This window comes from Panthera tigris, chromosome A2 (genome assembly GCF_018350195.1).
Source record: "Panthera tigris isolate Pti1 chromosome A2, P.tigris_Pti1_mat1.1, whole genome shotgun sequence".
Lineage (NCBI taxonomy): Eukaryota > Metazoa > Chordata > Mammalia > Carnivora > Felidae > Panthera > Panthera tigris.
Window position 1 is genome coordinate 72,897,723 of NC_056661.1, and position 24,198 is coordinate 72,921,920.

At 36.1% G+C, this 24,198-nt stretch overlaps 1 protein-coding gene across 7 annotated transcripts in view; it reads right to left on the reverse strand.

The window, feature by feature from the left end:
* The window catches only part of SUGCT (succinyl-CoA:glutarate-CoA transferase), a 746,174-nt gene that overhangs the window by 349,740 nt on the left and 372,236 nt on the right, over positions 1–24,198 (reverse strand). The window contains exon 14 of one of the 7 annotated variants that reach the window (XM_042963799.1): positions 6,122–6,242. The exons of the other annotated variants lie outside the window; for them this stretch is intronic. Coding sequence (XP_042819733.1) covers positions 6,219–6,242 — 24 coding nt within the window. The 3' untranslated portion in view covers positions 6,122–6,218. Of the gene's footprint in view, positions 1–6,121; positions 6,243–24,198 lie in introns of those variants that run through there. 7 annotated transcript variants of the gene reach the window in all.

Consider the following 24,198-nt stretch of genomic DNA (forward strand, 5'->3'; position numbering starts at 1 on the left):
GACTGTGCTGTTAATAGACCTTATAAGACATATTAAAGGAAGTCCTTTGAGTCCATATGGAAAAACCAGTAAAGGCAAGTATCAAAATATAAAAGACATAAGAAATGTATATTTCGTCTTCTTTCTTATCCTAACTAAATAAAAAAAAAACCCTATTACACACATACATGTATGAGACCAACTCATTATATGAGTTTTGAATTTATTATATGAGGCCAGTATTACCCTGAAATAAAAACAAAACAAGACATAAGAAAACTACATGCATATATACATACTCTTATGAAAACAGACCCAAAAAATACTCGACAAAATATCAGCAAACCAAACACAGCATCAAATAAAATGAATTATACACCACGACTGATTGCAATTTATCCCAGGAATGCAAGTTTGATTTGACAACTGAATACCAATTAAGGTAATACACCATATCAATAAAAAAAGACAAAGAACACATAATCATTTCAATAGATACCGAAAAGCAACATTCTTTTATGATAAAAGCATTCAACAAACAATAAATTCAAAATAACTTCCCCAGTCCTGATACAAGGCACGTATGAAAAGACCACAGCAAATGTTATACTTGGAAGTAAAAAAATGAATGCTTTGTCCCTTAGATCAGGAACAAGACAAAGATGTCTGCTCTTGCTACTTCTATTCAACATAGTACTGGGGACTCTACCTAAGGAATTCAGGCAAAAACTGAAATGAAAGCCATCCAGATTAGATAGGAAGACAGCATAATCTTATATACAGAAAATTCCCAAGGAATCCACAACCCCTCCTAAAAAATACTATTGGAACTAGTAAGTGAATTCAGTAAGACTGAAGGAAAAGTCAATTTTATTTCCATGCAGTAATAACTAAAATTACAAAAGTAAAATCGAGAAATAAATTCCATTTACAGTATCATCAAAAAGAGTAAAATACTCAGGCACAAAATTGGCCAAAGAAATACAAGACTTGCACATTGAAAACGACAAAATATGTTTGCAATAAATTAGACTAAATAAATGGAAAGACGTAATATCTTCAAGGATCAGAAGACAATATTGCTAAAATGGCAATGCTACCAAATTGATCTACAGATTCAGCACAATTCCTATCAAAATCCCAACTAACTAATTAGCAGAAACTGACAAGCTACTCCTAAAATTTATGTGGCAATGCAAGGGAGCTGGAATAAAAAACAATCTTGGAAAGGAAAAACAAAGTTGAGGTTCTCTTCATTTCAAAACTATGACAAAGCCACAGTTCAAGACAGTGTGGTACTGGCAAAAGAACAGACATACAGATTAATGGAACAGAAATAAACCCTCACCTTTCCTATGAATTGATTCCCAACAAGGGTGCCAGAAAATTCAATGCAGGAAAGAATAGTCGTTCAATAATTGGTAGCATGCCACTGGTTATTTATATGTAAAAGAAAAAAGTTAGACTCCTATCTCACACCATATGTAAAGACTAACTCATAGAGTTAATTAAACTAAATGGATTAGAGACCTAAATGTAAAGGTAAAACTATAAAATTGTTAGAAGAAAACATATTCATAAATCTTTATGTCCTTGGATTCTTGAATACAACACCAAAAACACAAGCAATGAAAGAAAAAAAATAGATAAATAAGACTTCATCAAAACTAAAAGTACTTGTGCTTCAGAGACCATCAAGAAAATATAAAGACAACCCACAGGATGGAAGAAAATATTTGCAACTCATACATTTGATTAGGGACTTGTATCCAGAGGATCTAAAGAACTCTTTATTTTTTTTTATTTTTGAGAGAGGGCAAGCACAAATAGGGGAGGGGTGAGAGAGAGGGAGAGAGAGCACAGAGCCCGACCCCAAGGTTTGATCTCACTAACCATGAGATCATGACCTGAGCTAAAATCAAGAGTTGGACGCTCAACCAACTGAGCCACCCAGTTGCCCATAAAGAACTCTTTTAACTCAATAATAAAGACAAATAACCCAATTGAAAAATGGGCAAAACATTTGTATAGGCATTTATCCAGAGTGGACATACAAATGGTCAATAATCACTTTAGAACATTTTCAACATCATTATCATTAGTGAAATGCAAATCAAAACCATAGTGAGATACTACTTCATATCCACTAGTATGGCTATGAAAGGAAAAAAGGAAAGAAGAAGAGAAGGAATAAAGGAGGAAAGGAGGGAGAGGGAGAAGGAAAGAAGGAGGATGGGAGGGAAAGGAAGAAGGAAGGAAAGAAGGCAGGGAGGAAAGAAAGACTAAGTAAGGAAGGAAGAAGGAAGCAAGGAAGGAGGGAAGAAAGGAAGGAAGGAAGGAAGGAAGGAAGGAAGGAAGGAAGGAAGGTAATAAGTGTTGGCAAGGACATAGAGAAATTGCAACCTTCATGCACTGTTTGTGGGACTGTAAAATGGGGCAGCTACTTTGGAAACCAGTTTGGCAATTCCTCAAAAAATTAAACAGAATTATGTTTACTCCTGGCTATCTATCCAATAGGTATTAAAACATATATCTACACAAAGCCTGTACATGAATTTACATAAAAACACCTTTCAAAACAGACACTATGTGGGTATAAACCAAATGTCCATCAACTGATGAATGAATGTACAAGCGAAATGTGGTGCATCTATACCAAGGTACATTATTCAGCCACATAAAGGAATGGAGTATTGGAGGAACCTTGAAATCATTAGGCTAAGTGAAGGAGCCACTCACAAAAAGACACATGTTGAATGATTCTATTTATATGAAATGCAGAGAATAGGCAAATCCATAAAAACAGAAAGCACATTAGTGGTTGCAGGAAGCTGGCAAGATGGTAAAATGGAGAGGAAATGCTAATGGGGCTTTTTAGGGGGTTATAAAAATGTTCTGAAATTAGAGGTGATGGTTGCACAATTCTGTGAAGTGTGCTGAAAATCATGGATTATACACTTTAAAGGGGGAATTTTCCACTATATGAATAATATCCCAATAAAGCTAGTAGTTTTTTAAAAGCTCACACACTGTAGGATCGCATCTATCTAACATTCTTGAAATGACAAAATTATAAAGATGGAAGGAAAACTCATGGCTGCTGTGAATTAGAAACAGGGAAGTGTTTGATATGGCCACAGTGAGGCAGCAGAAGGGATATGGATGTGGTTACAGATGAGTTCTGGGCCTGGATTGTGGCCATGGTTACACAAATCTACACAATCATGTAATAAAACGACATAGAACTATATACACACATTCTACCAACGTCAGATTCCTGGTTTTGCTGTTATGCTGTAATTATGTAAGCAAGACATAATCATCGAGGGAAACAAGTGAGGAGTCCACAGGAACTCTCTGTACCATCTTTGGAATTCCCTGTGAATCTAATTATTTCTAAATAAAATGTTTAAAAAAAATTTTTTTAAACCTCAATGGTCTTCTAATCTGATCTTTGTCAACGATGTCCTAATTATTAACCTGGTTCTCAATGAGTTGCTCAGTACCTAAAAAAGATACCCTGGCAAATAGATATAACATATTAAAGGCTTTGAGGCAATTAAGTCTCTCATTGCAAATAAATTATTTGGTACCTCTGTTCATTAAGTAGTCTCCTATTTGCTTAGAGTAAACCTAGTATTGTGATTCTTTCTCCCCAGTGCTTAGCACACTGCTTTGCACACAGCTGATACTCATGAAATATTTGACTATGAATCAATTCTGATCTTTAGGTCTCAATAAACAACTGTAGCAGCTCCACTTCATTACTGGGAAGCCTCTCCCAAAGGGAACAGCGAGGGGTGCCTGGGTGGCTCAGTCAGTTAAGCATTCAGCTTTGGCTCAGGTCATGATCTTGTGGTCTGTGAGTTTGAGCCCCATGTCGGGCTCTGTGCTGACAGCTCAGAGCCTGGAGCCTGCTTCAGATTTTGTCTCCCTCTCTCTCTGCAACTCCCCTGTTCACACTCAGTCTGTCTGTCTGTCTCTCTCTCTCTAAAAATAAATACATATTAAGAAAATTTTTAATAAATAAATAAAGGGAACAGCAATCTCAGTTTAGGGCACCTTCCTTTTTTGCATATTTAAAGACCATTTTCTAGAACTGTTTTAGGTTCACAACAAAACTAAAAGGAAGGTACAAAGAGTTTCCATATATGCCCAGCCCCCACACATGCATAGCCTCTCCCATTATCAACATCTGCCACCAATTACATCACTACAAATAACCAACAATGACACAGCAGAATAACCCAAAGCACCTTCTTTTCCACATATAAATCTCTCAGTCTCTGAAAAAAATACAGTCCTTCTTTACTTGTTCTTCTTACTACAGTTGGCAGAAATATACTTCTCTGAGCCACTGACCATGCAATCACCACTATTTCTAGGAGAATCTTCTAACTTAAACAAGCCCTAGTTGCATTCATAAACTTTTGGGGGATAAGAGTCATTAAAAAAAAGTCACTTTTTCAATGAGATGATGTCATTGTGTGCCTTGGGTCAGAGGACCCCAGACTATAGAATAGCATCCTACTCAGCCCGTGTCTGCTCCTGCAAATAGGTGTCCTGGCTTGCCCACACTTCAGTCTGAGGATAAGTAAAATGAATCTCCACGAGACTAGGAACTGAATCTTATCCTGGAAAAAGTTCTTTGAAATAGATTTTACCCTCTGACATGGCCAAGAACAGGGATTAACATAGGATCTGTTAGTCTAGTTGCAACACAACGATACTGTTCCCCAAGATGCCCACACATGTCTAGAATTATTAAAGTAGCTGATTTCCTAGAACCTGGAAACTACGTTTCCACAATGCTCAGATATGGTCATCTACAGCTAGATTTTTACCAGAATTTGAGTTTATGAGGGGTTCAGGGCCAGAGTTCTGGCTGACAGGATATAAAACAAAGAATGAATAGCTTCTAGTAACTCTTACAGTGCATGATTTTTGGTAGGCTATATCAAATATGGCTTGAACCTGAGGAATTCTATCTTATATCCTGAATCTCTACCATGAAACTGATAAACTCCACATATGTCACACACAGCTGTACATCGGCGTGTGTATCCTGCACCCTACATCCTCCTGGGCTTCATTGCTACCCAGGATCACCAGACAACATTGCTGCTCATACAAGTTCCTCTGCTCCACTTCCAGTAGTTGGTATCACACTACACAGTCTGACATTTTGGATGTAGATCAAGCCCTTCAGCATGGCATACAAGTACTCCATGAAATGACTCTTGGGTTCCCTATTTTCACCTCTTACCATATCTCCCCCACACTCTAGGCTCCAGCCATAACCCAACACCTGAGCTTCTCAGACCTCTGCAGGCAGCTCCACATCTCCTATTTCTTTGCTTGGTTAATGCTTCTGCCTGAAGTGCTTCCCTGTGCACCATCGCATTTTCCAAAAAACATCTAGCCATCTTAAAAAATGAATCAATAAAAAGTGCTTTCATTTTAAATACTTCATATGCACTATGTCATTGAAATATTTTTTTTAATTAATGAGATAGAAATCATTAAAAGCTCCATTTTACACAGGTGGAAACTGAGGCATAGGAAACTTGAGTAATGCTCAAATCACTCCATGAGTAAGTGGCAGAGCTCAAATAAAAGTCAGTTCTGTCCAACTATAACGACCATGTTCATAAACAACACTCTCCTCTCTCCAAAGCATTCTGTGGTTCTACAGTAGAATCCTTGGGGAATCTTCTAAAAATCCAGACATCCTTAATTCTATACTAACCTGTGTTGTCAGAATCCCTGTTGCTGGAGCTGTGGGATCTATATTTTGAAATAGTTCCCCAGGTGACTAATGGATACCCTGTTTGAGAATCCCTGCCTGCTGATCTAAAAGGGCTTACATCAACTATTGACACTTCAATGTACCAAGAAATTGGGTAGCATCTGAAACCAATTTTGAAAATTTAACCATTTTTCATAAAAGTTAAATGAGACATATCTATTTTGCAAAAATGAGAATCTGTAGAGAAGTATTTCCAAGAGTAACTGCATTCTGGTAACATTTTAATTACATTTTATAAATTAGCAAAAATCTGTTTTGTAAAGAAAAATGAATTTAAATTATCTTTCATTTAAATTTTTGACAAGGAATCAACTACAATTGTGTGGAGAAGATCTGAACATTTGATTGAGTGTATGCTGTCTTCGTGGTCTTCAGGCATCAGAAATAAAATCTCAACTATGATGCAGAAATATCAGTAATAGTTCAGGCTTCAATTACTCAGTGTTTCATATCTCTAAAAAAGTAAAGGGAGAAGTATTATAACCAGTCAATTTGAAATGTGAGGGGAAAAATGGTATATAACAGTCTTCAGACTTTTTAATAAGCATTGTTTTTAAGTGACTGAAATCTGAAAGAAAGGCAATGAAATTTGAAATTTTATTTTATCTGTTCCGTAGGACTTCCCTTTGTTACATTTCATTTTAATTTTCTTTTAATGCAAGCCTCTTTGTTTTTGCATTTATATAATATAAGTTACTTGAAATGAAATTTTTTCCGATTTTTTTTTATTTTTATTTGGAAATAATTTTAGACTTACAGAAAAGTTGCAAAGCACAGTACTCAAACATCACTTCATCCAGCTTCTACTATTAACATCTTTCCTAACCATAGTAAAACTATTAAAACCAACAATTTTAAATGGGTACTATATTAGTAACTAATCTAGAGACTCTGAATTTTGACAAGTATCACACTGGCCCTTTTCTCTGGTTCAAGGTACAATCCAGGATCCCACACTGCAGGTAACTGTCAAACCTTTTTAGCATTCTCCAATCTGGGACAGTTCCTCAGTCTCTGTCTTGCATGACCTGGACACTTTTAAAGAGGACTGGTCAGGTATTGTATAGAATGTCTCTCAAATTGAGTTGATCAGATATTTTCCCATGACTAGGTTAAAATTATGCATTTGGAGCAAGAAAGTGATGTCATGAATCATCTCAAAGGGTTTCTGATGCTGACAGATCTTAGTACTAACTTGGATCACTTGGTTAAGCTGGCATTAGTAACCAATCCCCCCCCCCCACCCCAGCATAAAGTTACTAGCTTTTCCTTTGTAACTGAGAAGATAGAGACATACTTTGAGATTACGAACATCCTCTTTTTCACTGTAATTTTAGCATCCATCAATGGTTCTTTCCTGAAACAGATTTTACTGTGATGTTTACCTAAAGGTAATTTTCTATTTCCTCATTCCTTCTATGTTTGTTAATTGAAATCCTACAATCTGACCAGCTCTTTTCCATTCTTCCACATTTATTTATTGATTCAATTATTTATTTACATTAGTATAGACTCATGGATATTCTATGGATTACAGTTCATTACCATAATTATATTATATTTATTTTGTTACTCAAAGGGTCCCATCCGGGCCCTTGGGAACTCTCTGAAGTTGGTTCCTTTGTACTTCTTTCATGTTCCCATCATTTTGTGAGCACTTCCTCACTGTCACCACAAAGTGTTCCAGGCTTATATTACGTTTGCTGTGAAAAACTGGACGAATGATTTAGCGCTGCTCAGAAACAAGAAAATAGACTTTTTTTTCCTCTTAGTATCCCTGACCATTGCTGGCTCTGATACGTTATTCCTCTTTCTGAAAATTCTGTTTTTCCTCATACTCCAAAATATTTCATTTGCCAGGGAACAATGAAGAAGTGCTAGATGTATGTCAAATGCCTGACATGGAAAATTGGTATTTAAGGAGAGTACCTTAAGGACAAGCTGACGAGTCATTCCTACAAGTCAGAAGATTTTCTTCTCTTTAGCAGAAAAGCCTTTATTTTAATGAAAAAAGTAAACAAAACCCCAATATATAAAGCATTCAAAAGCAAGAATGTATTAGTCTAGTTATGTAAATGTATCGTTCAAAACGATAACATTTGCTTACCCTACAATCCGTATAAAAATTGGGGTTTTCTATTATAGTTCAGGTTATTTAATAACTTTTTTGTTCAATTTATTTCTATATTTTGATTACATATTTCATAAAAACCCTAATTTGCATGAATAAGTAGTTACAAAGTACACGAACTTTTTGAGCACTTCTACTTAACTATGATAGGATTCTCTTTGAGAAAAACTATTCAAGAGCTTTTCTAAAAATAGTAAGAAATTTTGCTTTAAAGTTGAAACATTCAGGTTCTGGGTAACAGAGAAATAAGTATACTCTACGCTGTCTCCCACTGAATGCGGCTATAAAACCTCGACAGAATACAGGGAACGGCTATTTGAGGATTCAAAAGTAAACAGCAGCAGATGGATTGGGGAAGAACAGAATTCAAATACCACCATATAAGCAGTAAGTTTACCAATTTTTTTACTGCTGTATCCCCTGGTCTGAACTCATCACATAGGAAACAAAGAAGTGAACACTGGGAGGCTGCTATAGGCTGAATGTTTGTGCCCATCTTCCATGCCCACCCCCCCATCCAAATTCTTATGTTGAAATCTAGTCCACCAAAGTGATGGTATTTGGAGGTGGAGTCCTAAGGAGGTGATTAAGTCAGGAGGGTGGAGCCCTCATGAATGAGATTAACACCCTCAGACCTCAGGGAGCTCCCTCACCCCTTCCAACATGACAGAACAAAGCATAAAAACAGCTGGCTATGAACCAGGAAGTGGATCCTCACCAGACGCCAAACATGCCAGCATCTTCGTCTTGGATTTTCCAGCCTCTAGAAATGTGACAAATAAGTTTCTGTTGTTTATTAGCAACACAGTCTACGGTATTTTTGTTACAGCATCCCAAATGGACTACAATCGATGCAGACAGGGAAAACACTGAGAGAAGCCCTTTAGTTCTGGTTCAAGGAGTGGGAAAGTGAATGCAAAACAGTCAACAAGACAGTGGAACCCCCCTGGTTTTTTCTCTTTCTTTTATCTATCTCACTCCCCGGCTCTCAGGCAATGCTGTGGTGTCAGGGTAGCAGCAGCTTTGACAGCAGAGGCAGTGGGAGCCAGCAGAAGACAAAATCCTAAGAAAGGGAATGTTCCTCGAAGTTTGATGGAACTGCAGTTGCAAAGGGTGGACTCAGATCTGATGGCACTTTTTCCTTCATTGTCCTGCTGCCACTTGGCCCCAAAGACAGGTGCAGTTGTGGAAGTGCACAGAGAACAGCATAACTAAAGTCATAGCATTCTGGCCAGAGGACCAAAAAGATGCACCCCAGGAAACTGGAAATTACCAAAGGGATCTTGAGAGAGGAACTCAGGAATATGGCTGTGTAACGTTACTTATGAACTCCTAGACACATGTATGTGTCGAGTTCAACAAACCACACTTTGAAAACTGAATTAACAGATACAACACGACCCAGATCCCATACTGGCTACAAGGTGGTATATATGCACCCCACATTTGGATAGCTCTGCAAAAGGTTAGAAAATTGAAATGACATTAGAACCATTTCCCACTGAAGGCTAAGCAGAACTTAGTATGAACCCAATCATGTTGAAATGACCAATGTCATGTGAAAAAAAAAAAGAGAGAGAAAAACAATTGAATAAAAAAACACAGTCAGGGTGCCTGTGTGGCTCAGTTGGGTAAGCGTCCGACTCTTGATCTCAACTCAGGTCACAATCTCAGGGTTCGCGGGATAGAGCCCCACGTCAGGCTTTGTGTTGATAGCACAGAGCCTGCTTGGGATTCTCTCTCCCTCTCTCTCTGCCCCTCCCCTGCTCGATCTCTTTCTCTCTCAGAATAAATTAATAAACATTAAAAAAAAAAAACAAGTTCTCAGTGATCTGTGGGACAATAACAAGAATGCACGGGTATTATATTCATCCTGTTTACAACTACATTGTAAGCCTACAGTGAGACTGTAATTAGGGACACAAAGACCAAGAAACCCAAAGGAATCTGCTTTAAGGGAGTATATGAAATTTTCTACTCTTTCATAAAACTCAAGACCTAACCCAGACTTCTCTATGTTCATCCCTATACAACAAATTAAACCCTCCCAAAACTCTGATTTGTTCTTTAACAATAGATTTCTAACCTCTTCTGGTATCTTTCTTTGTTTTTGTTATTATTTTGAGATATAATTTATATATCACGAAATTCATCCTTTTAAAGTGTACAATTCAGTGGCTTTAAATACATTCTCAAGTTTGTGCAACCCTCACTACTATCTAATTCCAGAACATTTTCATCATTCCAGAAGGAAACCCCATACTCATTAGCAACCATTCCCCATTCCCCCTCCTTCTCTCAGTCCCTGGAAGCCACCAATGTATTTTCTGTCTTTCTGAATAGGTTTTACCTCTTCTGGACATTTCATATAGTTGGAGTCATACAATAGGTGGTCTATTACAGGTATCTCCCTTCACTTAGCATAATGTTTTCAAGGGCCATTCATGCTGTTGCAGAACTTCATACAGTTTTATGAATGAATAATATTCCATTGCATAGATATACCACATTTGATTATCTATTCATCTGCAGATGAAAATTTCGGTTGTGTGTGTCTTTTTAGATATTACAAGTAAAGCTTTCATGAACATATGTGGGCACATTTTTGTACAAACATATTTTTCTCCAATTATTATACCTAGGAGGGAAATCGCTGGGTCAGGTGGTAACTCCATGTTTAACATTTTGAGGAACTGACAAACTATTTTCCAAAGCAGTTGCACCATTTCACACTGTCACCAGCACTGTACAAGGGTTCCAATTCATTTATACCCTTAACAACACATCACTTTTTCATTACAGTCACCCTAGTTATATCACACTGTAATTCTGATTTGTATTTCCATAATAATTTATGATGCTGAGCATTCTTACATGTGATTAATGGCCATTTGTATATCTTCTTTGGACAAGTGTCTATATAAATCGTTTATCCACTTTTAATTGTATTATTTCTCTTTTTATTATTGGGCTGTAGAAATTATTTATATAATCTGGACATGAGACACTTATAGTATCTTTGACTCTAAATTGTAGTGTTCCCAATATTCAAGTAGTCACTGAGTCCAATCATTCTTTTTTAGTGTGGCTTTTATCTCTTATTTTCCAGACCCATCATAATCATTTTAGTTCAAGCTTTTAACATCTGATGCCTAGAGTAATCATTCAGCAACATAATCCTCTAATTGATCTATGGCAAAAGCTTTCTATAAGATCTTCTTTCCTATGATTTTAAAAGCACCCATCAAATAATTTTTTACTTGGTATCCAAGTTAATATTTCCTACATAGAAGTTCTTGATATATATGGCTTTTTTAGAAAGTCTTCACTTTTAATCAATGCCTATATTAGGCTGACAATCTTTAGGAATTTTAGGGGTTGATAATATTTCAGAATTTAAGTACAAGGTTACTGTCCCTTTTTCTTATGGCATTAGTGGAGGGTAGTGCAGAGAAGTAGGCAAGAAAGCTAATCCTATTAAAAAATAACTCCCTGCACCCAGTATCTTGTTTAGAAATTCATTTGAATTGCTGGAAATACTCTTTTAAGTTTTTATTTGAAAGAGAAAGAAACAAAGTGATGCTTTAAGATCTTTGAGGGGAAGGGTGGATGAGGTCATGCTGAGCTGGTAGGGAGTCAGAGACAATAGAAAGGAGAGGAAGCAAGGATAAAAGAGGATAAAAGGATGAGGGCCTTAAGTCCTTAGTGAGTGAGTGAGGAGCACACAAAGTGTCTGCAACAGAGCAGGGAGACCATCAAGGAAGGTGAGAGAACACAGAAGATACTTAGTACTATACACATAATATGTAAGGCCATTTTTGTTTCCAACACTTAGCCCACAGGGAAAATTCAAATCCTTTAGAGAAATATTTGAGGTGCTTCACGATCAGGACCCAAGCTACACTTCCAACTTAATCTTCTACCATCTCCTATAATGGTTTTCAAAATATAGTTTGTACCAGAATAATTCTGGGAAATCTACATAAGCCAATACCTGAACCTCATCCAAAGACATTAAAAATCACTGGGCTTGGTTAGTTCCAGAAATATGAATTTTAACAAGGCCTCTGGATGATTCTAACCCAGGTGTTCTTTTGGAGACCACTCTAAAAACACTTCCATAAAACTTTTACATTTGTCTTTCAAAAGCAGCAATAAATGGGAGACCAAACCTAGCAAGGTAAGGACAAGGAGCCTAAGAACTCCAGCAGAGCACAGTAAGACCTTCTTGAAGGTGTAAGCATAAGTGTAAAGAGGGTCAGCACAAAGTACAAAGTAAAAGAAATTTAGACGTGGATATTCTGATAGGGTAAACAACTTCAGGACATCCTAGAAAGACAGACTGGAAGTTACACTTAAAAATCAAATCACAATTACTTCTGGAAGTCTAGGAACTGTGTGAGTGTCCAAGGTTGTGATCTCTCAGAAGCAGTCACAGAGGAAATCCCCAAGCTATTAGTCCCTGGCTAAAAAAAAAAGGCAGGGGGTGGGGGGAAGGAGACTGTAAACTCAATAGCAGCTTCCAAGTCACACACACGACCAACTACAAAGGATAAAAATCTAACTGGGTAAGAACATCCTCAGGGTTCTTAGTAAGTGGCTTATACCTACTCAGGGAAGACCTGGAGCTAAAAGTAAGTGGAAACCATCTGAGCTGGGACCTCAGTGGCTATGCATTGCAAGGAAAATGGTTCTCACAGAATGGATGCAGGCAAGTCACTGTTGTATTACCTGTTAAGCAACAAACAAAACAATGCCTGGGGTTGGAGGAGATCTAATATATCCAGATGGCAACAAAAAGGTATGAGACATGCAAATAAACAGTAAAGTGTGACCAATACACAGAAAGAAAATGCTGGCAATAGAAACTGCCTTTGAAGAGGCCCAGATGGTGGACTTAGCAGGCAAAAACTTCAAAGCAGCTATTATAAATATGTTCAAAGAACAAAAGGAAATCATGCTTAAATAATTAAAGGAAGATATGAGGACATTGTCTCATCAAAGATACCATATCAATGGAGAGATAGAAATATTCCAATTACTTAAAAGGAACCAAATGGAAATTCTGCAGTCAAGAAGTACAATAACTGAAATGAAAATTTCACTGGAGGGGCTCAACCATATACTTGAATTGGCAGAAGAAATAATCAGTAAATTTGGAGATAGACGAATAGAGATTATGCAATCTGAAGAAGAGGAAAAAATGAAGAACAGAGCCTTAGAGAAATGAGAACAGAGCCATTTAAAAGCACCAACATACACATAAATGGGAGAACCAGAAGGAGGTATGAGAAAGTGATGAACAATACCAAAGAAATAATGGCTGAAAACTTTGGAAATTTCATGAAAAACATTAGTCTACACATCCAAGAAGCTCAATGAACTCTAAGTATGATCAATGTAAAGGGATTCACATACACCCAGACACATAATACTCAAAATGTTCAAATACAAAGAAGAAACCCTAAAGGAGCAAAAGAAAAATGACTGATAACATACTAGGTAGCCCAGTAAGACTAACATGTAACATCTCATCAGATACCATGGAAGTCAGAAGGCACTGGAGCAATGTATTAAAAGAGTTAGAAGTAAAAAACTGTCAAACAATATTATAGCCAGCAAAACTATCTTTCACAAATGAAAGCAAACTAAAGATAATCCCAGATAAACAAAAACTGAAAGAATTTTTTGGTATCAGATTTAAATTGTAATAAATAGCAAAGAAAGTTCTTTAGGCTGGAAGTAAATGATATCATATAGCACTATGAATCCACACACAGATACACAGCAGAAAACCAATAAAATAATAATTAAGGCAATTACAAAAAACAATGTAATTACATATTTGTTACTTTCTCCTCTTGACTGATTTACATAGCTACTGCAAAATCTATAAAGACCTTATCAAACTCAACACTCAAAAATCAAATAATCCAGTTAAGAACTGGGCAGAAGACATGAATACACATTTTTCCAAAGAAGACATCCAGATGGCTAACAGACACATGAAAAGATGCTCACCATCACTCATCATCAGGGAAATATAAATCAAAAATATGATGAGATACCACCTCACACCTGTCAGAATGGCTAAAATGAACAGCACAGGAAACAACAGGTGTTGGTGAGGATTCATAGAAAGGGGAACCCTCTTACACTGTTCATGAGAATACAAATTGGCACAGCCACTTTGGTAAACAGTATGGAGTTTCCTCAAAAACTTAAAAATAGAACTACCCTATGACCCAACAGGTACACTACTAGATATTCACCCAAATGATACAAAAATACTGATTCGAAGGGGCACGTGGACCCCAATGTTTATAGCAGCATTATCTATAATAGCCAAATTATGGAAAGAGCTCAAGTGTCCACTGACTGATGAGTGGATAAAGACGATGTGGCATGTATGTATGTATGTGTGTATATATATATATATGTGTGTGTGTGTGGATATATATATACACACACACACATATACACACACACACACACACACACAGAGAGAGAGAGAGAGAGAGAGAGAGAGAGAGAGAGAGACAGAGACAGAGAGAGAGAGAGAGAGAGAAATATTGTTCAGCCATAAAAAAATAATAAAATCTTGCCATTCACAACAACAGGGATGGAACTAGAGAGTATTATGCTAAGTAAAATAAGTCAGTCAGAGAAAGACAAATACCATATGTTTTCACTCATATGTGGAATTTAAGAAACAAAACAGATGAACATAGGGGGTAAAAAAGAGAGAGAGGCAAACCATAGAACAGACTCTTAACTATAGAGAACAAACTGAGGGTTGCTAGAAGGGATGGGCTAAATGGGTGATGGGCATTAAGGAGGGCACTTGTGATGAAAACTAGGTGTTGTATGTAAGTAATGAATCACTGGATTCTACACCTGAAACCAATATCAACTGTATGTTAACTAACTAGAATTTAAATAAAAATGTGAAACAAACAAAAGCTATTGCAATAAACAGTATGTATATAAATATACTATTGGGCCTATAATATGTAAATGTAATATATTTAACAATAATAGCACAAGGGGGGTGGACAACAGCAACAAGATATACTGGATTAAGGAAAGGACATCAGATCCACCCCAAATCTTTAACTCAAATCCATAGGTATAAATTAAGAAAATAAGATGGCATAAAAAGATTAATATAAAAATTCTATGAATATTTATTTGCCCTTATTTCTTTCATCAGCAACTCTGAAAGATTTAATACTGTATAACATATTTTATAGAGAAATAATTGTAACAGTGTATTGCTGAGTTTATAATATGTATAGATGTTATATATCTGAAACTATATATATACATATACATATATATTGTATACATATATTGTATATATATATGGAGCTATATAGGAGTAAAGTTTCAATATTTCACTGTAACTAAGTCAGTATAAAACTGAAGTCAATTCTTTTTTTTTAATTTTTTTTAACGTTTATTTATTTTTGAGACAGAGAGAGACAGTGTGAACAGGGGAGGGGCAGAGAGAGAGGGAGACACAGAATCCAAAACAGGCTCCAGGCTCTGAGCTGTCAGCACAGAGCCCGACGCGGGGCTCGAAGTCACAGACCATGAGATCATGACCTGAGCCGAAGTCTGACGCTTAACCGACCCAGCCACCCAAGAGCCCCTGAAATCAATTCTTTTTGACCACCTACCCACCCTTCTTGCCTCTGGCAACCACCAGTTTGTTCTCTGTATTTATAGGTCTGATTTTGCTTTTTGTTTGTTCATTCATTTGTTTGATTTTGTAGGTTCCACATATACAAATCACACAGCATTTGTCTTCCTTTAGGACCTTCTAGGTCAATCCATGTTGTCACAAATGGCAAGATCTCACCTTTTTTATGGCTGAATAATATTCCTGTGTGTGTGTGTGTGTGTGTGTGTGTGCGCGCCACACCTTCTTTATGCATTCATCTACTGATGGACACTTGAGTTCTTCCATATCTTGGTTATTATAAATAATGCTGTAATAAACATAGGGGTGCATATATTTTTTGAATTAGTGTTTTCATTTTCTTTGGGTAAGTATCCACTAGTGGTTATAAGTGAAGGTAGTGGGAGATACAGGCTGCCAGTTATGGAATGAATTAGTCATAGGAATAAAAGGTGCAATGCAGAGAATATAGTCACTGGTATTGCAATAGTGCTGTATGGTGACATATGGTGGCTATACTTGTGAGAACAGCATAACTATAGTTGTTGAATCACTATTTTGTACACCTGAAACTAATGTGACATTGTGTGTCAACTAAACTCAAATAAAAGAAGCTGAAGTCAATTCTGATAAGTTAAGGTATATATTATAGGCCCCAAAGAAACCAATAAAAAAAGCTCAAAATATCATTAAAAGTTATGAAAGGAATTAAAATATTACAGAGGAAAATATCTACTTAATACAAAAGAAGGCAATGAAAAGAACAGCAATAAAAAAGACTTGAGACACATAAAAAACAAAAAGCAAAATGTCAGGTGTAAATCCAACCACACCAGTAATAACTAAGTGTAAATGGCTTAAACAATTCAATCAAAAGGCATACATTTTCAGGTTGGATTAAAAAAAAAAAAAAGATCCAACTATATACTGTCTACATAAGAGATACTTTATATTCAAACATGCAAATAGATTGAAAATAAAAGGATGAAAAAGATGTACAATGCAAACAACAATCATAAAAGAGAATGCAGTGACAATACTAATATCAGAAAGTAGATATTAAAACAAAAAATCTTGGAGCACCTGGGTGATTCAGTCAGTTAAGTGTCTGACTCTTGATCTCAGTTCAGGTCACAATCTCACTGTTCATGACATTCAGCTCTGCATTGGGCTCTGTGTGGACAGCATGGAGCCTGCTTGGGATTTTCTCTCTCTCTCTCTCTCTCTCTCTCTCTCTCTCTGCCCTTCCCCACTCATGCATGCTTGCTCTCACTCTCTCTTGCTCTCTCTCTCAAAATAAACTTTAAAAAATCAAAAACAAAATCTTACTAGAGTGAAAGACAAACATTTTATGATGATAAAGGGATAATTCATCAAGATGATATAACAGTGATGAACATATAAGCATGTAACAACAGAGCCCAAAATAGATGAAGCAAAAGCTGACCAAAAGGAGAGACAGACAATTTACCAATAACATTGGGAGATTTCACACCCAACTTTCAATAATGTCTACAACAACAAGGCGGAAGATCAACAAGGAAATATAAGAGTTAAATAATGGTAAAAATAAATGAGACCTAACAGACATCTACAGAACACTCCAATAGAATACACATTCTTAAGAATACATTGAACATTCTGAAGAATGGATCCTATAATAAGACATAAAATAAGCCTCAATAAATTTGAAGGAGCTTAAATCATTCAAAGTATGTTTTTCAAACACAATGAATAAAATTAAAAATCAGCATTAGAAATCTTGAGAAATACACAATTGTGGAAATAAATAAAAATGTTTAAATAATTAAAGTTCTGAAATGAACACTTACATTAATAGGTTTTGAACAAGAATGACAAGAAAATTCAATGGGAAAAGAATAGTCTTTTTTTTAACAAATGATGCTGAAAAATTTGGATATAGCCATATGCAAAATAGTGAAGTTGGACTCCACACCTTACAGGATGAGCATACACACACACACACACACACACACACACACACACGTGTGCCAGATTGTTCACAGACCTGAATGTAAGATGTAAAACTTACAAAACGCTTAGAAAATACAGCCGTAAATATTCATGTCCTCAGATAAGCAACGGTTTCCTAGTATAGCACATAAAGCACAGGTAACAAAAATAAAAGAGCTAAATTGCAAATTCAGGGTCCATTTTTAACTGCTGAGTTCTTACAGAATGTTGAACTCCATTTCAAGGTCCCTTTAGACTTTGAATACACCATTTTGTGGGTCTTCTTTCTTCATCATTAATCATTTTAGGAAAGTTCTTCAAATATCAATGGTGCTCAGTCCCTGTCAATCATTGTTCATGTTCAGTACTACCAATAATACAAATAGAATGCTTTTTAATTAATAACTACAATACCATGGTAATGAAAAATGTTCTTATTTGACTAAATCTGTGAAATCATAACATTCAGTATTGGCTGTCTGAGACAGAGAAATACAGAGAGAATAACTTTACAAAACAAACAAACAAACAAACAAACCCTTCAGATATTCCCAGGTCCCAAATAATTTCAAAATCACTGAACAGTAAAAGTTTAAAACCTCCATTAAATTCCTCTTAATCACTGAAAAAGAATATATGAGTAATATGACAAACTGATTACAAAAAGTATTTAAAAGAATAAAGAGTTTTTTGGTAAGTTTCATGATAAAGACATTTTGCAAGTCTTTGTCATATCTTAAACTTCTGTTAGTTCATTAAATAGGATGATTTGTGACTATTATTTCTCACTACTAAAATGCCCAAAACATTTATATGTAACTCTTCTGTGATTGATGGACACTCTTTACCTTGAACTGGACTGCAGGACCTCCTTGGAGGAAGCTTTATTTTTGTTGATTTACTGTTTTCCATCATACTCTCTTCCCTTGCAAAATATCTACTACAAAACCAATATATATATAGGTATATGTATTGGTATATATATATTATATATTATGTAATATAATATCTATGAGAGTGTGCATGCACACAAGCTAGTGTTGGCCATCAATTACTATTTGCTGAACAAATGAGTGAATGTCTGATTGAATGAATAAGCAAATACATTCTCCTTTGCCCTGAACCATGCCTTTGACATTTTTATAAAAAGATAAAAAGTAAAGGAGGCTTTTTTTCTTTAACATAAACTCTACAATCTTATTTCCATCACCATCAGTCAAGTAATGTTCAAGGCATTTGAATTGGCTATCTAAATATATAGAAGTGTTATCATTCAAAGAAACTGGTGCATCCAATTTTCTTAGCTATATTTTAAAAATAAGCACAAAATGCCAGTAATGTTATAATATGTCCTTAATTTTGATTTGACATTTTAATCGGTTTCCTCTTACATTATTAGGATCCTTCTCAACACAATAAAATAACACTAGATATTACTGCCTAATGCTTTTTATTTTAATATAAAATTGAAGGCTTACACTCTCCATTTTTATTTCATTTAATCACGTAAGTCTAAAACACATTATTTCTTCAAAAATTTAAAGTATTAAACCCAGGTTCATAAAACAAACACACACATAATATATCTGAATTTGTTCACCATCTAAAATGTGTCATGTATATATTCAGAGATGGGCACAAAATTTGTTTTTTTATCTCCTTCGTCTCCCAGGAATTATTTCCAGACATATTGTTTTACTTCAGATCTTCATCAACTGTTTTCCTGTTGCAAGGAGCACTGTAGGTATGCGTGCTTCCCAGCAGTATTAGAGACAAGGATATAATTTTGTCTGAGGTGTATAAGACCCCCAGGGCTATACAACTGCATTTCAATAAATATTAACTAATGTCATTGAGAAGGCAATCTTTAAAATGCATCAACAATGTGTGTGTGCATGCGTGCGTTTGTGCGCATGTGCAGAAGCACGTGCATGCATGAGTGTAGAAAGGGCTTGAAACAACAGCTTTGTATATTGGGGTGCTTCTGACACTTACTACATGAATATTGAAACTTTTTTTCCCAGATGCTCAGATATTTTGCCAAAATGTGCTAAAAAAAACCAAATCACTTAGAGAATATGAGCTAGCCTAGAGATTAATAAAATCTCCAACTTCACAGGCTTCCACAAATAATGATATGAAAACAACAGATAATTTTAAGCCATCAAATATTTCAATACTTCATTCTGTTTGTTTCTATGACATATTTACCCCATACGAAAGATTTGCTAACGGAGTTGTAATGGCCTTCTGGGACCGGAAGAATAAGGTTTCTGTAGAAAATGTTAAATTAATTTTGATGGTGATACAAAGTTAAGGAAGGGTTGTTAAGGGATGGCTTGCGGCCATGGGGTGGGGTTTTGTTTTGGTATCCTTTTAGAGCCTGCAGGTGTTTGGCACCAGCTAAAATCAGGGCCAGCTGTGATATTTCAGTTCTGATATTTCCCTCCCAATAGTTCTCAGAAGTGATGCTTCAGGGTGATGTCTTACACCTGATGTATTCAACTTGTGTGGTAGAAATGTGAAGACTTTGTTAAATAACATCAGTTTTGCGACACCCTTTGCCCTCTCTTCCCCACCCACAGGTCATGGCATCAAGGAGAAAAAAAAAAACATTAATCAGACATTCAGTCATTCATCTCTATGTATTTTTTTTAATTGCGCAGTTCAGCAAAGAATACACTAGAATCGTCAAACACACAGTATTAACCAAAATACAAAAGACAGGATAACACAATCTCTTTTGATTCTCATGGTAGATAATGATGCTTTTAAATGCTCTCAGTGGTGAGATCCATACCTATTTTTGCAAGAATTTGAATAGTTTCTATTAAAAGCTGCATTTTCTTTTAAGTTTGTTTGGGTTGGAAAACCTCAAACCACAATGTATTTCATGCACATGTTCCCAAGGGTATGTTAAATAGGACCATACTGAGGTCATCTAGCAAGTTTTTAAAACTTTTTAAGAATTCCTTTAATGTATTGCACAATCTTGGCCTGATTAAAAAAAGATATTTTAAGAAAGCACTTGGAAAAACGACCATGAAAATCTATATGCAGATAATCTCCATTATACTTCTATAATACACAGACTTTTCCACAGATAATTTATCACTGAGGGAGAAAAACAATAAAACTACCACTAAAAAGGCTTTTGGATCAAAATTTCTCAAAGCTATCAGTAAATCCAGACCAAAACCCCCACAGTATTCTTGATTGACTTAACAGTGGATACTTTAGGATCATTTTGACTACGCAGTCTGTAGCATATAACCAGAGGATAAAAGGTAGACAACCTTGTCTCTATCCAAGAAAAAAAAAAAATCATCTGTTCTTTCAGTTGAGTCAAAAAATCAAGTTTTCTTGGAACAGGAGGCCATGATGAAATTATTTAGGTTAGCAGTAGTTTCTACCGTCAAGTAAATTTTTGTTGTCTACCAAGTCTAAACCATAGATGAAATGTACATGTCCCACTATAAGCAGGCCCACAGAAAATTCTCTCTTGCACTGTGATGCTTCTTTTTTTTTTTTTTTTGGGTTAGACATACCCCCTCTTCACTTCATCAAAGCCTCACTTCCTGCGCCATGTTCCAGGCCTTGTACTTCACCCAAGTCAATTTTCAGTTGAACTAGCAGCTGTGCTGGCACAGCACACACGGAGAGCCAGCCACGGGCGCCAGCGGCACGGTCCCACATCTGAGCACAAGTGGCCGGTTCCACATACCCAGGGCCAAGAAACTCTACAGCTCATGGGGGAAAAACAAGGGAGGACACCTTAAACGGAAATGATACTTGTACAGAAAATAAAAAATAAAATAAAAGGAATTTCAGCAATCAGAAATGATGAAGGTTGAGAACTTGGCACAGAGTTTGTAGATGCATTTTCTTAAAAGAGTATTAGAGCTCGGTTTTAAGCTAACGATCCCCTCCCCACAGCCACACTAAGTTTGCTTGTATCCACGAAACAAAGGTAAGTAAAAGAGGGTGTTTCTTTTTTTTAAAACAAAAATATGACCTTAAAGAACACCATCATAACCAGGGATATTACCATCTGGCAATCCCTACTGCCCTTGATAAACACTATCTCTCGTAACACAACAATATAGAGACAAGATCCTATTTCACCACTTTACAGTTGAGTAAACTGAACCCTAGTAAGTTTATAAAGCTGCCCAACAATTTTGACTTCATGGTCTTAACCATTATGTTGTGCTTACCTCCCCTAGGCTTTCCAGACAAAGGGTTTCCAGCCAGCACTATAGATAGAGCTTGTCAGCCCCACTCAGGGGTGCACAATAGCCACCTGATCATTTGGAAAACCTATACTTTGCAGAGTTAGCCAACTCATTCATTCACTGATCCATGCATCAACAATATTTAATGTGTATCTGCTATTTAAGTCCATTTTAAATTTATTTTTCAGAACGTAAGATAATTACTAAGTTCATGCTAAATCCCTAGCACTTGGTACATAATAAGTACAAGACTGGTTTGCCCAATGAACTTTTAAAGCAGTCCTAAAAAACAACTCCATGATTTTGTCACATTTTACATTCCTTCCGAAATTCCAAATTATATGGAATTCTTTAAAAAGAGCCCAGCAATTCCAAGCATAGGGGAAATACAGTGGCCTTACCTCTTGTGCCAAACAATCCTACATACAACTGCCAGAGCCATCTTTGGTAACTTTCAAAATGTAATGGTATGCTGCTCTCTTGTCTTTCTAAAACTCCAAAAAACTTTGAAGTGTACGCTTGGTATTTAAATCGCAAAGAAGAATGAAATTATATATAAAAGAGACCAACTCTATTCTTGCGACTAGGGTACCTTGTCAGTAATCATCACTGTACAGTTAAAAATTTTTGATGTTAGAATTGTAATAGTTACAATCTTCTTTTTGGTGGCTAAGAAGGCAGTTTTCAGAGACCCTTGGGGTAGTAGCACAAGTTGGTGTCCTGGCTCAGGTAATACCACTCTTCTCCATTTGAAAAATGATTGAAGTCCTAAAAACATGCCATAGACCAACAATAGAAACTTCATGCAGGTCCAAAAGAGACGAGATACAGAGATTCCAGTAATTAAACTAAACTACAAGGGAAAATTGGGAATGAAAAATCTAATTATCCTAGATTCGGTCTGAACCAGAGCAGACTGCATTGATCAATTTGAAGAGTGGAACCTTGGTTCCTTGTTCAACAAAACCTAGAAAATAGGTCACATTAGAATATACCTACTGATTTTTAAAATAACGTTCTTTGGGGTGAATTTACGCCTGATGAAACAGGTGGAGCAACGGAAATGCTGATGATAAAACTCTCAGAAATTATCTCTAGAGAAACATGCCCTCACATTAATTGAATTAAACACCAAGTCCTACACGCCTCAGTACCACTTTTAAGTGGGAAAATAATAGTACAACGCACCCACCCATTCCCCCCCCAACAATTTAAAGTCAGAGCTTGGCCTCATTCAAAGTCGTGAAGTGAGGAAACTGGTCCTCTGGGTCTAGTACATTTCAGGGCATGCATGCTGCTACATCATTGCAAAGAGTCACCAGACAGTGATCCATGATATAGTGAGGACCCTTCCACATAAACTCAGCACACATCAAGTGGGCCCCCTTATCTCAAATACTTATTGGCCATTGTTTTATTACGGACAAAGCCTTGCCATTTTCACGATCTTGGCAGGAAAATAAACCCAAAGCAGAATTCCTGAATTCATTCACTTTTTTTCCTCCAGTAAATACTGTAACCATTGAATCAAATACATCTCAATTCTCCTTGAAGCAGGTATTCATGTAAAATATAGATACCAAAGGTAAAGAATTAGGTCAGCTTCCAACGAAGTTCTCCTCTCTTAGAAAACATCGTATTCCATTTTCAATAATTCATTTCAAAGAAAAATCTGTTACAATGAAAAGAATTTTTTTAAACCTGTAATTTTGAAGCATTGGAAACTGACAAGATATGTGAATAATCATAGTGAAAGCTTCATAGAAAAATGGAGTTCCTCTACCTTTTGGGATTAATATGTGAATCCAAGAAACAGTAAGTTGCCTGCAGTGATACTGATTAATAAAATCAGAAATTATTTCGATACCATCTAAAAATAATTATTTGAACAATGTTATAGAAAAAAATATTTTTTCAGGTGATCCTTATTCCTGGGCCCAAGAAGAAGCCTATAAGAATTGTACAGATCAAATCTCTATTCAAGAACAATTAATTCTTCACAAATAATGCCCTTTATTAATCAAAACATATAAAAGCCTCTCATTTGCAAAATCAATGTAACCTGCTTTGTACAGTTTAAGATAGCCATCTGACAAGATATGGACTATAACTGTGAGAGCTGTCATACTTCCTTCTACAGAGAATGATCTCCAAGTGCCTGATCCCAATCTTTCAATTGTCTATATTTCTATTTTTCAGGAAAAACGAATGTCCTGACCTTGCAGGCTTTATGTAGAGACTGTTGAAGAAATATGTTAGATCTGATGGACATAAAAGCATGATTATAGACAGCCAGTTCCAAATTGATTCTTTTTACTTCAGACCCACAGTCTAACATAATAGTCAAAAATCATGTTACATGACTTAAGCTCAAGACCAATGGCTA